This window comes from Cucumis sativus, chromosome 1 (assembly GCF_000004075.3).
Source record: "Cucumis sativus cultivar 9930 chromosome 1, Cucumber_9930_V3, whole genome shotgun sequence".
In the NCBI taxonomy this organism is placed as follows: domain Eukaryota; kingdom Viridiplantae; phylum Streptophyta; class Magnoliopsida; order Cucurbitales; family Cucurbitaceae; genus Cucumis; species Cucumis sativus.
In genome coordinates this window covers 23,478,535-23,496,019 of record NC_026655.2, presented here as the reverse complement: position 1 = coordinate 23,496,019, position 17,485 = coordinate 23,478,535, and the positions used below count along the sequence as shown (strand labels likewise).

Sequence of the window (17,485 nt, the reverse complement as noted above, 5' to 3'; positions counted from 1 at the left end):
CCTTTGCATAGACAAAGCTTGCTTTAGGCAATGAATCTAAGGGTGCATTTGACACACAAAGTTGAGTTGATAATAATTGTTTTTTGGTAATAATGGTCTCTTTGAGGTGCAAAGTTGAGTTGAGTTGGTAATAATTGTATTTATGCAAGTGGCTTCTGCTAAAAGCTAGAAAAACTAAACTTTGTTAATATTACCAATAAATGATTGTCAATGTTTGCATGGAATGGGATCACTTCTCTTCTAAATTGTGTTTAGGTTTTGATGTACTTGGGCCCTGAGGCCCTGAAGGAAGTTGTTGACAACGCAGAGTTGTATCCTATAAGTGGATTATTTCGCTTCAAAGATTACTTCCACGAGATTGATGCATATTATCACAAAAAATTTGGAAATGAGTTTGGTGTGCCGACTGGATGGAGGTGTCTCAATGATTTGTACAATGTGAGTTCAAACTAGCAAACTCATTCTTTGGAAATATTGATTCTTATTTGAGCTACCAAAATGCATTGTTATCAGGTAATGAGATATGTTGTATAGAAGTTTTAACAAAGAAACAAAAAATACAAAAAAAGAAAAAAAATTGATAAATAAGATTTATTCTGTAAAGGAAAAATAGCTTATCAAAGAGAACATCATCTAATATTTATCATTTTAAAGAGAACACTATCTACATGAAAATTTATTGATTTTCGACTCAAGAGTAGCGACCCTTTTCTAATTCATTGAGGGGCCGTTTGGTTCAATGTTTTATAAATGCCTGGGAATTAGAGATGTTTGAAAAAAGAATATCTAGGAATGAAATTTCTAGAAATTAAAGATAACTATGTTTGGTTGTGCATGAGAATACTATCAATTTTTCCTAGAAATAAGTAATGTAGAGTTTTGGTGTTGCATGATAATATTATCATATTTTGCATAAATAAATGATATTTTTATTTAAATTGTGTGATAACTTTTAATAGTTTTATGCAATAATAGAGTATTAAACTCAACTAAGTTAATTTACACAATTAATTTGCTCTATTGTTATTTTCTAGAAAATTAGTTGTTAGTTATTTTATTATTTTAAGTCGATATAATGAAATAATTTTAGACATTATAATTTAATTTTCATTCAGAGAAGAAAAAAACAAGTAAAAAATATTATTATAATGATAGAAAATAAAAAATAAAAGAACAAAAATAGAAAGATAAATAATAGAAAGATAAATAATAGAAAGTATAAGAAAATAAATATGCTAAGAAAAAATAGAGTAAGATTAAACAAGTAAAAAATATAGAAGAAACATGAAAAATGATTAAAAAAGGTTGAAATAGAAAAAGAAGTGAAGAGAAAATTAATAAAAAAAAAAAAAAAGAAATAGAGGAGGAAGGAAAGAGCAAATCTCACACAAACCCATTGGATTGAAAGTCCTGCATTGACAGCATATAGGATGCCTGGGACAAACCTTTTCCCAGACAAATAACTCAAAACCTCTCTCTAAACATGGGTTTACAAAACACATTCACATTCTCACCCAATATTTCCTCATACCAAACGACCCATGAAAGGAATCCACAAATTTCTCAGGACATTTACAAAAACAATAAAAAATTTCATCTGTGAAATATTTAAACTCCATTTTATTCCTAATTGAACTTGGATTTTCATCTTTGCAACTAGAAAGTGTTTCTTTAAACCCACAAAATTCTTTGCAAAAATTAATACTACTGGGTAACGTTTCTACTATTTCTAGATCTTCACTTTTTCCTGGATGATGTTATTATTTCTCTGGTTAGGGATGATTTTGACTTTTTAGCCATGATGCTGTGAATGGAAGATTATTCCCGTTGCATTTGGACATCTGGAAGTTAATAGAGTTGCATTACTTGAGCAATGAAAAGAGACTAATGTGCTTAGGATATAAATTGACGAGGAAGTGAATGAAAAGTGAAAAACAAAACTACCAACAAAAAAATTAAAACTGAGACACATTGAAAATAATATCCAGTAATTTAATGGAATGAAGGTAATTGGATTGTTTTTTTGTCTATTGTTACCTATTGTAGGATGCGATCCTTTTTTATGTTGAAATATGAAAACATACAAAAAAAATTTCGGAAAAATATTTTTTAGATTTTATTATTGCTAATGCGTTTATTTAAAACAGGTTGTCCCAGGGGAGCTTACCATTGTTACTGGTGTTCCTAATTCAGGCAAAAGTGAGTGGATTGATGCTCTGCTATGCAATCTTAATGCAAGTGCTGGTTGGAAATTTGCTCTCTGCTCTATGGAAAATAAGGTAAGCTGTTCAGACTTCTGAGCTACCGAACGGTTGACATTTTTCTGTATGGTTCTTATCTTAACCTTGTTGGCTATTCTAAAAGAAGAATTTCGCTTGATGTGGAAAATCTCAGCATAATGCTTGATGATCTTTTCAGATGGCTTGTAGACTTATGGCTGTTGGTCGCTTGTTTAGATGTTGCTTTTTGGATGTTTCTCTTATGACTTCCATATCTGTATTTCATTGTAGTACCAAAATTAATTTTGGTGTTGAAACAATTAATTTTTTATAACATTTTATGCTTACAAGTACCACTCAAGCAAACAATTTTTTTTAGTTATTTCTGACACGTGGTAGGTTGCTTTCTGAGTGTGCTTCGGTAATGTTATCTTAGTGTGTGAATTATTGCCTTTAAAATGAAACATTGTTTCTCTTAAGTTAAATTGATAGGTTGACGAATATAACTTCTCCTTTCTCTTTCCAGAATTCATTTTGCCATCTTTCAATGTTAGGTTATTGGGATAACCTCTGGAAGCATTAGTTTAGGAAGCATATGTGGATGCAGTAAGTTATATTATGTATATGAAACAGCCTACAATATGAAAGAACTAAACATAAACTGATAATAGAAGAGAGTAAAGGGGAACAAGTTTTGGAAGATGATCTTATAGTTTTTAATACTTGGTGATTAGTATAGTGTCACTGTTTCCATGACCAGCTGGAGACCCTTTTTGTGACCCCACATTCCTTTGTACTTTCTCTGTCTGAATGAGATTCATTTATTTTATGACATAACTTTTGTCACAGACGTAGAAAAATAATATTTATACCTAATAAATAAGGAAATCGGACAGATGTTATTTGTTAATTTTTCTTCCTTTTTGTATGCTGTTTTAATGTAAATTTATTTTGATGAATTATGATTAGGTTCGAGAACATGGTAGAAAACTATTGGAGAAGCACATCAAGAAGCCTTTCTTTGTTGGACGGTAAGGCTTAGATTGTAATTTTTGTTCTCTCATTACCTTTGATCCTATAACCATCATTTTGAACCCTACGATTTTGAGTTCAAAGTGGTAGAGTAGAGAGTACCTTTCTGCTACAGTCTATTAAGATTCAATACTTTGTTGCTCCAATTAGATATAAATGACAAGATAAAAAGAGAGCCTCCTACCTGAAATGATATGAACCAGGCCATCTTATTCATGTGCTGAAGATTACAATAAAATAAAATGAAGCAGGAATTAAATGAACTAAACTGCATCTCAAGCTTCAATTTGTGCAATTCAAGCATCAAATTCAAGAAACTATCCTTACTTCAATTGAACATTCATTTACACATGGAAGATTACACGAACTTTCGGGGCTTACCAAAAAACTTAAGTTTTTGAATTTATGATGCCTATTAAATGTATCTTCAGTTTTAACTGTTTTTGTTTGTTTTTTTATCATGGCTGATTATGGTTGTTACAACTCTTGAAATGCCTCATCGAATGCCTAGAGTTTTATTTTGAGGTTATATAAAGCCATAAAATTCATATTGAGAGAAAAGCCCCGTAAATATGTATTGAAAGAGAGCCTTTGAGCTTTCTTTTAGCCTAGAGCTAAGTTTAGTTGCAATTTTATGACTTTTATGTTGCATGTTCAGAATCATTCAAGCTTGACTTGATCGATCTTTGGTTGTGGAGTGATTCAAAGATGAAGGGTTGATGGGAGCCACAAGCTTTGTCTAATCCCTTGTTGTTTGATCCTCTAAGTAATGTTTAATCTAGCCTATTCCATATATTTTTCTTTTAGGGTTTTTGAGTAACGTTATGTTCTTCCTTTAGCCTTCCTTGGGTGGGGGTTATCTCTATCCCGGTCCTTAGGTTGTTCTTTAACCTTCTCTAACAAAAGTTGTACAGTGATCTTCGATTTATATTCTAATTGGCCTTTGTGCAATATGTAATTGTTTCATGAGAATGTTATAGGTTGGACCGTTGGAGTGTCAAAGTACATTATTTGCAGTATTTGCATATAAATGAGAAGGGCTTGTTGGGGAGATTGTTCAAACCAATATCTTCCTTAGATTAAAAAGTTCAGCGAAAGCTTTCTCCTATTTTTGTTTTAGTTTGTTTTCGAACACTTATGAATAATGGCTTGAGTCATACGATGATCTTAAATTTTACAAACTTTCTCATCATAATGGTTCGGAAAAATTTTCTCAATGAAATTTTCGTTTAATTTGGAAAACAAAAATTATAAATATTTTGAAGATAGTCTTCAAATTAACCCACAATCATTTTCTCCCCCTCAATATTTCTGCAATAATATCATTGTCTCTCTTTGCCATCTCTAGTTATGGTGGCTCTGTTGAACGATTGAGTGATGAGGAGTTGGAGCAAGGAAAGCAATGGTTAGACGATACATTTTTTCTTTTAAGGTAAATGGAAAAGTCCTTGTATTATCTTGTTGGTTATTTTTAATATTCATATATTACTACCAGCAGTGCACATCTTAAGTTACAAGTACATTGCAAGTTTGTGTAAAGACTAATCTTAAGTTCGTAAAATAAAAGATATATATCAGTCGTTAATTTTTTTTAATATCTATTTAACATTCTAGTTCTACATTATTATTTGTTTTAAATACAGTTAGCAGTTATTAGTTCTCTGATATGTCAAAGAGTGCAACAAGGCTCGAAGAAAATGTCCTTGGCATGATCAGATCTTGTTTTGTGCTCTACTTGTAATTTTTTCAGGAACTTTTTTATAATATTCGATGCAATTCCAACCCAAAGTAATGTCATGTACTAAATAATAAATACCAATTTTTTGTTGATATGCTTAAAATTTCCTTCAATATTTGCTTTGATGGGAAAACTTCCTTCAATGCAAAAGTTACCAAGATCAGGACAAGGAGGAAAGTTGATAAAGGTCCAAACAAAGCTCTCTGATGACGGTTGTACCTTCTTGCATGTTATACTCAACTCTCTAAATGACCAAGTGCACTACAAATGGACGTTTTTACTAAATTGATTTTTATGCCATTTTAATCACAATAATTTTGTTTTGTTTCCTTCTTTCATCCTTACCTCCTATAAACCTTTTGATGTGCCTTTGAAAGTGTCATTTCTCTTTTTAACCTGACTAGGTCTGAAAAGGATTCCCTCCCAAGTATTAGTTGGGTCTTGGATCTTGCAAAAGCAGCAGTTTTAAGGCATGGAGTTTCTGGACTGGTAATTGATCCTTATAATGAGCTTGACCATCAACGGCTTCCAAATCAGTGAGTTTTATCATTATGTTGTTCTTTGAAGATGCAGTAACCCATGATATCTCCTGTAGTTTTCAACCACTGACTGATGGCTATGGTTTCATTGATCTCAGTGATAATTTTTTTTATTTTCCTGTTATTTATTTATTCATTTTTGGGTTGTTATGATCCCGTGTATTCCTGAAAAGATTTTGCATCCTTTTATTCCCTTGGTAGAGTGTTTTGTCTCAGATGTAATGAGAAAAAAACTTGCTGATAATTTAACTTTGTAAGCTCCGAAGGAGCAGTTCCAATATTTGTCATTAACTTTCATAGTTCACTAATTGGCGTCGAATTAAATAACTCTACTACACAGTGAAATCCCTATCGAAATTTTTAATAGCTCCACCGCCCCTAGAGAAATTCATATTTCAAGCCCTTTGGAAGTCCAAAAGTCCCAAAAGAATCAACATTCTAACATGGATTATGCTCTTCGGATCTCTAAACTTCTCAACCACTTCTTAAGCAAAGGTAAAAGACCTTTCCTTTTCTCCTTCAGTCTGTCCACTTTGCTGTGCTTCTGCAGAGGATCTTCAACACTTATTCTTTGAATGCTCGTTCTCTAAAAATTGCTGGTGGAAGCTATTGTCTTATTTCAACCTTAAATGGGCTTTCGAACCATCCTTCAGAGCTGATGTATATTAGGTGATTGGCGGTCCAAATTTATCATCTAAACCGCAAATTCTTTGGTCAAATGCGGTCAAAGCCATCCTCTCATAACTATGGTTTGAGCGAAATCAAAGAGTTTTTCATGACAAATCTTTTGGCTGGTCGGATCGATTTGCCTCTGCTCGTTTGCTAGGCTTCTCGTGGTGCTCTTCCTCAAAGTTCGTTTCCTGATTACACCATCCAAGACATCTCTCTTAATTGGAACGTGTTTATTTCCCCTGTTTAATATCTTTATGTTTTAATACCTTAATTAGATTATGGCTTCTTGTACTTTTTTCCAGGTGTTCAAAAATGGAACTTTGTATTATTAGGACTCCCTTGTATCCAATATTGAGCATTGTCTCGACTACTATATAAATATATTTCTTTCCTTTTCAAAAAATAAAAAACATTCAAGAGCACTGCAAACATAAACGAGACCTGTGAATTGTTTGAATCATATAGCCAGATTGAGTTTAGGGTTTGCTCAACCCTAAACTCTTCAGCTCTACAACTTGCTTATTTTTCCTATGCTCTTAGAAAGGATGGTAAAATTTCCAGGTGTCTTCCAAAATCCAAGCATTATTGTGTTATGTATGATACATAGATATCAACTTTTTATAGGTTCAAAAAATTCATTTATTTCTTTTCCTGGCTTGCTTGCAGAAAGTTATAAACTACAAAATTTGACCTTTGCTTTTCGCCTTTTGTTTTTATTGTACAGTTAACTAGAAGTTTGAAGTTTTTTTGTGACAGAACTGAAACAGAGTATGTGAGCCAGATGCTTACTAAGGTCAAACGGTTTGCTCAACATCATGGTTGCCATGTTTGGTTTGTTGCACATCCTAGGCAGGTTAGTTTTTGAACTGTTAATTTTCATTTTTGTTTGATAAAATACTTTATAAAGGAAGAAAAGAAATACAAGGAGATATTTATAGTTAAAAAAAAGGCACACAGAAGGGAGCACTATAAAGGTTTTCAAATCAGGCAAATTATAATCAAACTAATAAACAAAGGGTTCTGACAATTTGCCATGAATGCCCAAGGAGAGACATTAAAACTTACCAAGGATAGTTACTTCCTGGAAAGCTTCCTAGGAAGAGAATGGTCCACAAAAAAGAGGTTAGTAGAAGAACATCACTTGTGGGGCCTAGGAAGAGAAGATTCCTTGATTGAAGGGAAATTCCAAGCAAGTAATGCCAATTAGTCCTATAAATGTAAGATAAGTGATAGAACACCGATACAGTGTTTCTATTTTATTGATACCTTCACAGATACAATGTAAAAGAAGTAAAAGAAAAGTAAAAACCCTAACCCTCTGCCCTTCCTCTCTTTCAAGTAATGTTGCAGCCCTAATTCTTCACCAAATTCTTCATGCTCTTCTTCCCTCCCCACCTCCCTATTTATAACCATCTAACTGCCTTAACTACCTACCCTTGGCCCTATCTAAATGTAGGTATCTATCAATAAGCTCCTAAATTTTCATAGATCTTAACCAAAATCAAATCCAATTATTCGGTTCTACAATGATTGACAAATATTGACTCGAGAAAAAGAAAAAATTGGAACTCAAATATCTTTGCCACCCAAAGTAAAAACCAATGCCGGTCTTTGTTTTACTTCTTTTCTTGAATTCTTATATTTTGCATATTCGTGACATCTGTCACATTGATGTCAGTCTTTCTTGTATCTCTTTTGTTTCTTTTGTTTTGTTTTGGTTTTTTCTTTTTCTGGCTTCTCATTCTTTCTCAATTTTTCTTGCTGTATACAGTTGCAGAACTGGTCTGGAAGTCCACCTAATATGTATGATATAAGTGGAAGTGCACACTTCATAAACAAATGTGATAATGGAATTGTTATTCATCGTAATAGGGATCCTGAAAGTGGTCCTATTGATCTCGTACAGGTACAATTGCAGATATATTATAAAAACAATATGTTTCTTTCTTTTCTGTGTACATTAGTTTTCTTTGTATCCTTGCTACTTGTAGGTATGTGTACGGAAAGTGAGAAATAAGGTTGCAGGAACAATTGGAGAAGCTTATTTGGAATATAATAGGTATATGAAGATTTTTTTTCCAAAGTTTTTCAGGAATTCACATCTTGTTTCTGACTTGTGGTGATGAATTGTTGTATATGCTTTCTTGAAATTAAGGATGTTGAACACTGAACATCATAAAAATCCTTAATGATAAGAGTTTTATGGAAAAAAACATTACGTAGCAACATTTTCTCAGTCTTTTGAACAATGTATTTGAAAGCAAACCGTTTCTTTTATTTTTTATAACAACTACGATACAAACTGGTTATTCATTTTGGTTTTGCACACTTAGTGTACTTTGGAGTTTGGCCAATTTCTTATTGAAGGATCTGCAGACGGGATTCATTGCTTAAGCCTTGGTGTTTAAAATATTCTCTTGAAGTTTTGGTCAATCATCAGCCTAGGCAACAAGGACTTCATACTGATACACATGGCACACTGAAATCAATAAACATAAAATCATTCAGAAAAAGTACCCCACACTAGCCCTCTCTCCTTGTTGGTGCATTATATGCAAGATGTCAAGTAATGGGTACAGTTTTTCCTCGCATTCCCGTTTGGTGACAGTTATTGGTCCACAGTCTGAAAAGGACTATCCTTTAATATAATTGGAGCATGGCTCCCCTAGTCATCCTTTCAAAGAAGTGTGGGAACATCCTTGGCTTCACATTAATAAAGAACTCTTTTGGTTACCATGGATCGAAAGGAACAACCCACCCTTCAGAAATTGTTTGATGAGATATGTTGCACATACTAAACAGTTTCTTTACCAGAATCTGAGGGGTCTTTGCCTTGAGTAATTTTGCCAAAAAGATTATGGTGCTTTTGTTGAACTTGGAAGTGCATCCAGTCTGTCAGTTATAGAGATTCTGTTAGACCACCCATCATACACCAATACAGTAGGAGAAAGAATAGGAAAGAGAAGCAGGAGAGGGAGTTAGTTATGTAACCAACTGTAGGTGGGGACCACAGATGAGTGGAGCGACGCACGATACAAGAGGGACCACTGTAGGTGGGGGGAGTGAATATAAATAAGGGAGAGAAAGAGAGAACGGGCAGTTTTTGTTTTTGGTAGTAAAGAATCCTACTGTTTTATTCTTGAAAGATAGGATAGCAGGAGAGGGAAAGGAATCCATCGAACGGGCTCATAACCAATTCGGTGAGAGTGTTCTGTATTTTTTTCTGCAATTTTCATCTTAGTAATATCGAGTATCCTTCATCTTTCTATATTGAAAGTGGGAATAGCTGGTATCCCATCAGATTCTTTGTGGACAGCGGCCTTAAAGCGTTGCTGCTAATAGTATTCTGTTAGTCCTTAATGGTTGGATAGTCGAGTTTACAACTTGCACCAGTAAAATGTCTTGGAGTTCAATCTTCGAAACTAGTCTTCCTTCTAAGATTGATTGTTGTCTTTTAGAGTTAGACTTTGAGACGATTGTGGACAAAAGCCACCCCTTGTGCCATCAACAGAACATGGGATTTCTTATATAACTCTGAATAATTCATGTAGTCACTAGTCAGAATGTTAAGGACTCGTTAGAGGGATTAAGGAACAGGGAATATCCCTCTAATCTTTTGGAATGCAACTGGATCCCCTTTTTTATTGAATTATTGAGTTCGGATGCAACCTTAGCCTGATCATTTGCTGCAAGGGTTGATTGACTGAATGTTGATCCCTTGATAGTCGAAATACTGACAGTGGAGGCTTTCAGGTACCCAATAGGTTCTTTTAATACCTATCTGTGTTTCTTTTTTCAGAAACCCAACCTTGATGGTGCTCAAAGAACAAAACATAAATTCTTTCTAAATCTACCTAGATGTTTGGTTTGTGAGAAACACAGACCATTTTTGCTTTCATTATTAGCCCAATGATTGCGAGGTAAACGATTGACAATCATTACCTGTGGATCTCTTGTACAATTCTATTGTTTTCTGGAGTGATGTATCTAACCACAAGAGGATTTTTTACTTATTATGCTTAAACTCCAATTGTTTTAATGTTCTAAAAATGCATTCTTTCTTATGTTGTCATCGAGTGGCATGCAAATTGCAAAACGCTCCCTCTATTCTCTATTTATCAGCATGTCACTTTATCAATGTACTTTTATTTGAAACCCTTTGTTACCTGTATATCCGCTATTAAAAGATCGATAATGGCTGTGTCAATGTGCTCATCAGGGTAACCGGAGAATTCTTGGATGCTGCTGGAGATGTGAAACTTAAGAAACCATCTTCTTGAAAGGAGGTATGGTGTGGAAGGCCTTCACAAGTATTGTTTAAGGTCATTCATCCACTTGCAATACTGTGAATTGTCGATCATTGCCAACCGCTAATTCATACGTACAATTCATATATATTTAGCAATGTCATTTTGTTTTGGGTGATCCATAGGATGCAAGAGGAAATTATTAAGTTGATGGCTGCATGTAGTGTTATATTAGGAAATTTTGATACAACATTACTGAAACAATAGGTTACACTAGAACACTATCTTGGCCCCATTCTATGTAAGTTTCTGTTCTAAACTTGTATAAAGCGATTTGAGATCTTAAAGCAAAATGATAAAGAAATTTTTGTTCGAACGAATGGAGGACTAAAACAAACCAGAGTTATTTTGATAATTTATCAAATTATTTTGATATGAAATTTATGTTGGAGAAACATGTGGGGTTTGAATGGGTTGATGAGAAGGAAGAAACATAAGAGACAATGTTGTGATTCCAGCTCATCATCCAAATCAAAACAATTTTGACTATAAATTCATTGTCTGTTCTCCACTCCATGATTGATGCTTTGCCATATGGTTTCCTTTTCTAAATTCAACTTTATTCTCTTTCATCTTTTTCTTTTTAATTAATAATATATTATTTTAACAATTATGTGTTGGGAGCATCAAATATAATCTTTTTAACGTTAAACTCAATATTGTTCTCTAAATGTGATTACCTAATTTGATAACAAACATTATATACAAAACATAGTAAGATTTTAAAGTCTATCAAATGATAGATATTGATAGATAGACTCTACCAAATATTGATAACAAACATTGTAATAGATATTGAAACTTAACAAAAGATTTCTCATAAGGTCTATTAGTGTATCAATAATCTTTTCTTTTATCTTATGACATCTCATGGCAACGTATGTCCGAGATTGAATAAAAATGACAAATTTTCAGTTCCAAACCATCTTACTTTCACCAAGGTAACCGCTAGAAGAAGGGTTTGAACCTTCGACCTTGTGGTTAACAGCCACACGCTCTAACCAGCTGAGCTATTCCAGCAATTTATGAACAAAAAATCAATTATTACAATATTAATAAAAATAAAGATAACAGTTAAAATCTTGTAAAACTATAATGTGTTTTTGTACAAGATTCTTGAAAAAATAGAACTATTCAAACATTTATTCTCTTCCAAAAAAATAAAATAAATCAACTAGAACTATATTACAAAATTAAGCATGTTCTTTAAGCTTTTAAATGTTTTTATTTCTGTCCTCATTCTCTCATTGATTAAAACTTAATCATTGGGAAGAATATAAAAGATAAGCACCAAATAAAAAGTCATTCTAAATATAATTCATTTAGTTAGGCCATGTTTACAATCAACACCATTTCAAATTTTATATGCTAATACTATGATCTTAAATTTTTGTTGAAATAGGTGATTTATATTTCCATATCTTTATAGCACATTAACATCAGTATAATGGATATATCGATATTTCTAATATGTCATGGAAAAAAAAAACATAATAATTGAAAAATTAATACGGTAAATAAAATAAATAATAAACATGTTAACTTATTTTAAAAACAAAAAAGATATTTACCCATCAAACAAACCGATTCATGAGAAATATTATCAAGAAGAAGAGGTCGTCTTGAAACACCCTAAAGCAAACATCAAATTGTGTTAGTTTTTTGTATTTTGTAGATTTCTTTTGGAAAAATTACGTTTTCAGTTTCAAAATTTTGATCGATTGACAACCGAATATTAGATGCCTATTTTTTAGTCACTAAGTTTATATTAATAGATTCATTTGGACATGTATTTTTAGAAGATACCTTTTAGTCTCATAAATTTTAAAAATAGATTTAAAATATCTTCAAAGTTGATTCTGTTTGATTTTAAACTTGAATTGTCTAAGAATAACTTGAGAACCCAAATAACTCATATTACCCCATAGTTGAGTTGTGTTAGGTCTTTTTTTTTTCTTTTATTTTCTTGGAGTTGAGTTTTGAAAAATTCGATTCAACCTAATTCAATCCAAAATAATGATATTACATATATTTATATTAAGTTTTATAGGATGATACTCATAACGTTTTTGGATTTTAGAAGTTTGATTCATACTAGACCATTCTTAAGTAATTCTAGATGTTTTAAAGTTTTGTTAATATTTATTGCATTAATGTTGTACTTTATTGATGTTTTTGGATATGTAACCTTATTGGTACGATGTTATAATGATTTTGAAATTTAATATATATTAGAAATGAGAAAAAATATTATACAAACGGATAACCCAAAAATAGGGTTGAAAATGCTTCTCAAGTCATTCACGTTGCCAATCCAACCAACTCGAAAATTTGTGTTGGTGTAAAAATAACCCTAAATCCAATCGGTTTATAGCCGTAATTTTAGAGATTGGTATGATTTTTAGAAATAAATATAAAAATGTGGAATAAAAATTTAACATGAGGAAAAGAGTGGAGTTATTTTGAGCAGATGAATAAATTATTTATAGAAAAGGAAAATAGTATTAAGAAACGTTAATAATATGATGGAAAATTGGGAAATTGACGAATTCAACAGAAAATGAAAAAAGGAAGAAAGAGAAGAAAAAACAAAAAAACTTTGTAGTTGTTAAAGAGATAGGATCCAATAAAATAAAAAAGAGAGAGGTTTTTCCACCTAGGATCCAGCCCCATCTGAGCCGTCCAATAAACGATCGCAATGAAAGCAGAAACTGCTGGCCTCCAGGCTAGCATTACCCGTAAAATAAATAAATAATATTTAGAAAAATAAAAAGATTCCCAACGGCTCCTCTTCGTTGGATACCAGGTATGTTACCGTTGCTGTCTCGCCTTTTCTTTTCTTTTCTTTTTTTTTTTCTTTTTTTATATTTCAATTTATATAACCCTTGCACCCTTCTTCTCTTCCAATTCTATCACTTCTTCTCCTCCTCCTCCTCCTCCTCAATCAAAGCCTTGGGTTCGCTTCTCCTCCTCCTTTTTCTTATAATTTTGTTTATTTCCTTTTTTATCTACTTTTTTTTTTTTTATTAAATTGATCATTTCGATTTTGCAGTTTGATTTTCTCTGTGTAAGTAATCGCCATGACTGTGGAGGTTGTTAAGGTTGAAGGTGCTTCAATTGCTGCAATGGAAGTTCCGGAAGAGCCAACGAAGGTTGTTATTGAAGAAGAAGGAGTAAGAGATGAGAAATGTGGTGTAAAGACTGTGGAGGATCAAGTGTTGAAGCCTACTGTCATTGAGAAGAGTTCTTCTTACAAGGAAGAAAGTAACCATCTCTCTGATTTGAAGGAATTCGAGAAGAAAGCTTTAGTTGAGCTTAAGTCCAAACTTGAGGAAGCCATTCTTGGGAACAATCTCATCAAAGAAGATGAACCCGTTACAAAGGAGACAGAAACAGAGAAGAAACCACAGGAGGAGGAGGAGGAGGAGAAGGAGGAATCAAATCCTTCTGATGAACAAACCCAAAAAATTAACGAAGAGAAAAATACATGTGATGAAAAGTCCGATGTGGAAAAGGAGGTTTTTCTGTGGGGTGTTCCTCTGTTGCCAAGCAAAGGAACAGACAGCACCGATGTGATTCTCTTGAAGTTCTTAAGAGCAAGAGAATTCAAAGTAAACGAAGCATTCGAAATGCTCCAAAAGACCCTTTCATGGAGGAAGAAATCCAACATCGATTCCATCTTGAAGGAGGAATTCGCCTCCGATCTCGAGTCTGCAGCGCTGATGAACGGTGTTGATCACGAAGGACACCCGGTTTGTTACAATGTATTTGGAGTATTCGAAAACGAAGAGCTTTATCAGAAAACATTTGGAACAGAGGAGAAGAGAGAACAGTTTTTGAGATGGAGATGTCAAGTTATGGAGAAAGGGATTCAAAAGCTTGATTTGAAACCTGGTGGAGTTTCTTCTTTGCTTCAAATTAATGATTTGAAGAATTCTCCGGGACCGGCAAAGAAAGAGCTGAGAATTGCCACAAAACAAGCCGTGGGAATTTTACAGGACAATTACCCTGAATTGGTCGCCAAAAATGTAAGGATTTTTTTCTTTCAAAGCTTTGATTCAATAACTTTTTGAGTAAGTATTAATTTGAGATTTTTTTTATTGATGTTCTTATTGAATTTGTAGATATTCATCAATGTTCCATTTTGGTACTATGCTCTGAATGCTCTGCTTTCGCCATTTTTAACTCAAAGAACCAAGAGCAAGTTCGTAGTGGCTCGTCCAGCAAAAGTAACGGAAACCCTTTTGAAGTAAGTTAATTTTCTTCATAGTTGTTCATTCAACTCTTGTAAAATTTTCCTAAACGTGAGGCTAAAAGAAGAACTCCATTGTTGAACAAACAGGTACATTCCAGCAGAGGAAATCCCTGTCCAATACGGCGGCTTCAAACGAGACAACGATTGCGAGTTCACTGCGGAAGATGGTGCCGTTTCAGAGATCAACCTCAAGGCTGGCTCAACAGCTTCCATTGAAATTCCAGCACCTCTGGTAATTCATTAAAATCACAGCTTCCACTAAACTAAATCTGAAATTGAGCAGCTAAAGACGTTATATTTTATCGCATATACACAACTCAAATATTCAAATCTCAAACATTGTTGTTTCATTCATTCATTCATTCATAAGTCTCCTGTGTGTTTACATTTTGTGAATTTGGAAACAGGGAGAGAGCAATCTGGTATGGGATTTGACTGTCGTTGGTTGGGAAGTGAATTACAAAGAAGAATTTGTGCCCACTGATGAAGGATCATACACCATTATTGTTCAAAAGGGGAAGAAGATGAGTGGAAATGAAGAACCAGTGAGGAACAGTTTTAGGAACAGTGAGCCTGGGAAGATTGTTCTAACTGTTGAGAATTTCTCCAACAAGAGGAAGAGGGTTCTGTATCGATTCAAGACGAAGAAGATTGAGTAAATCAAAGAAAGTGATCGATGAAAAAGATTATGAAAAACCATGAAAAATTTGAGTGCGATTTTGTATTGTTTTTCTTCTTTTTTGCTCTGTTCATATGAAGTTTATTATATCGATTATTTTGAATTGTGGGGGTGAGAGAGAGAATTCTTTTGCAAGATTATTATTCTTGTAATTTAATTTGTCTGAAGTTTCTTTCCTTTTTTAAGGAATTCTGTGATATTATTTGTTCTTGATTCTTTCTTGTAATGAATAAAAATTTGGTGAACTATCTTTCTTTTCTACAGTTCTTATATACACACATGAAGAGATGCTTACAACACAACATAGGGTTAAACTCAATCGTTCAAGTGTGAGTCCAAAAATTCCAGTTTTTAAGACTTATTCCAAAAATTCAGTTAATTGGATTTTACTCTAAAACTTTTAAAAGTATTGGTCTATGGTAGATGAGATAAACACAACCATTATCATAATTTTCATTTGGGTGAAGTGCATGTTCCATCGAACACATCTTTCAACCAACTTGTTTATCTAATTCAATCTAATCATTTTTCCGTTTATGAATATTTAATTTCTCGAATTACATTGCATCTTGATGGTTGCAGCAATCCTAATGTCATTACTATTGTTGAAGACAAAGATGTGTTGTGGTTGTTGTTCCTTGTTTTCGATTCCTCTTTTGATCATATTTCTGTTGTTGTCGATCATTTCCTATCTTGTTCATCAAATTTTCCTATTTTGGGTTTCTCATTCAAGAACTTCAAATTGTTCATCTAATGTCGTTGATTTAGTAGATTTGGACTTATGTGTTGTATACTTCTACATAAAAGAATCTTCGCTTTTTAGTGAGAAAAATGCCTTAAAGAAACGCATCGGGTTGATGTCAATTATCATATGCTTAATTAAAAAATCATTGTATTTATTTGTGTTTAAAAAGAATTTCAAACCAAAACATATTCATTTCACTAAATAACATTAATTAAAGTATAATTTCTATCACTACTAGTGTTTGAGGTCTATAATTTAATGTTCATGTAATTAAAGAAATAAAGTACCAACTAATATGATTTTATAAGTGCCACACGTGCATGATATTTTATACCGGACCAAAATACCCACATTCACGAAAAATAATTATTTCAATATTTGCGTTCTTATCAAAAGTCTCTTAAGTATAATTAATTTGTGATATGCATTTATGAGTTTGTAATTAATTTTGATGTGTTAATAAGGTATCCAACCCTTATCATAGCCTCCTCCTAATATCTTAGGATTTTGATAATTATGTTGAAGATTCTAACAACGTTATTCTTCTTCTTCTTTTTTTTTAAAATTTCAAAACAACTATATTATTGGCTAAATCTCAACGCTTGTTTTTATTTCAAAATAATCTTAATTAACTGAATCTCAACCCTTAATAATTTAGAAATTAATATTAGTTTCGTATTAGATTTTAATTTATTTTTAAATTCAAAATTTTCTCATAGTCAATCTCTCTATTGGTTTGTTTTTCTCATTCTCTTTTGTATCATCTCCAGTTTCTTGTTCCTCGTTACATTTGAAATAATTGTTTAAGATTTTACATACCGCTAACGCGATAGAGACCCTGCAGCATGAATGCTACGAGGAGATTCTTAGCAATAGAATATGTATTCCGCTAAAGGGAATATGTGTGTTACCTTGATCGGGAGAAAGAAAGTCCTGTTGAAGAAGACCCTTGCTGAGAAGTTATTTCAAACATGTGTGTATGCGACATCTTGCGAGAAAGGATATGAAAAGAGAAACAATGCGAAGAAGAAATGCTTAAGTTTAAGATCTATCACGTGGAGGTAAACGACATGATAAGAATAACTTGTGAGGAAGAAGTTTGAATTGGAAGCTAAGAGTTAGGCGTTTAGAGTAGTAAAGTGAGGAGAAGTACCTACGCCCAAGAGAGTGAGGCGAGATAGTAGATGTCTTGGTGAGATAACTTGACAACTCACTAAGGAAATTGGCGGACGAGAAAGTGCCATCTTTACACCTCTAGGTATCCTTCATAGAGAGCATCATTAGTGGTGCAAATTAAGA

General features: G+C 32.9%; 2 protein-coding genes and 1 non-coding gene across 3 annotated transcripts in view; 2 read left to right on the top strand and 1 right to left on the bottom strand.

Annotated features, from left to right (window-relative positions):
• LOC101219062 (twinkle homolog protein, chloroplastic/mitochondrial) overlaps window positions 1-10,887 on the top strand; it is a 28,252-nt gene extending 17,365 nt beyond the window's left edge. Inside the window, exons 13-21 of the mRNA XM_011660931.2 lie at window positions 256-438; window positions 2,148-2,279; window positions 3,189-3,250; window positions 4,600-4,683; window positions 5,394-5,525; window positions 6,957-7,053; window positions 7,972-8,106; window positions 8,192-8,259; window positions 10,420-10,887. Of these exons, the coding sequence (XP_011659233.2) occupies window positions 256-438; window positions 2,148-2,279; window positions 3,189-3,250; window positions 4,600-4,683; window positions 5,394-5,525; window positions 6,957-7,053; window positions 7,972-8,106; window positions 8,192-8,259; window positions 10,420-10,480 (954 nt within the window). The 3' untranslated portion in view covers window positions 10,481-10,887. The remainder of the gene's footprint in view (window positions 1-255; window positions 439-2,147; window positions 2,280-3,188; window positions 3,251-4,599; window positions 4,684-5,393; window positions 5,526-6,956; window positions 7,054-7,971; window positions 8,107-8,191; window positions 8,260-10,419) is intronic.
• Window positions 10,888-11,453: 566 nt separating this feature from the next.
• TRNAN-GUU lies at window positions 11,454-11,527 on the bottom strand. The gene has a single exon. It is a non-coding gene; the product is annotated as a tRNA-Asn (tRNA).
• A 1,801-nt stretch (window positions 11,528-13,328) lies between these two features.
• LOC101212767 (patellin-4) lies at window positions 13,329-15,700 on the top strand. The gene is made up of 5 exons (XM_004135508.3): window positions 13,329-13,463; window positions 13,560-14,535; window positions 14,632-14,756; window positions 14,850-14,994; window positions 15,170-15,700. The coding sequence occupies exons 2-5, from the start codon at window positions 13,588-13,590 to the stop codon at window positions 15,419-15,421; spliced, it is 1,470 nt and encodes a 489-aa protein (XP_004135556.1). The 5' UTR covers window positions 13,329-13,463; window positions 13,560-13,587; the 3' UTR covers window positions 15,422-15,700.
• Window positions 15,701-17,485: the final 1,785 nt, after the last annotated feature.

Excerpts from the sequence above, each read along its gene's own strand:
- LOC101212767 (XM_004135508.3), top strand. The coding sequence starts at position 13,588 with ATGACTGTGGAGGTTGTTAAGGTTGAAGGTGCTTCAATTGCTGCAATG. Across the intron at positions 14,536-14,631 it reads CTGAATTGGTCGCCAAAAAT|ATATTCATCAATGTTCCATT; the intron begins GTAAGGATTTTT and ends TTGAATTTGTAG. Across the intron at positions 14,995-15,169 it reads TTGAAATTCCAGCACCTCTG|GGAGAGAGCAATCTGGTATG; the intron begins GTAATTCATTAA and ends ATTTGGAAACAG.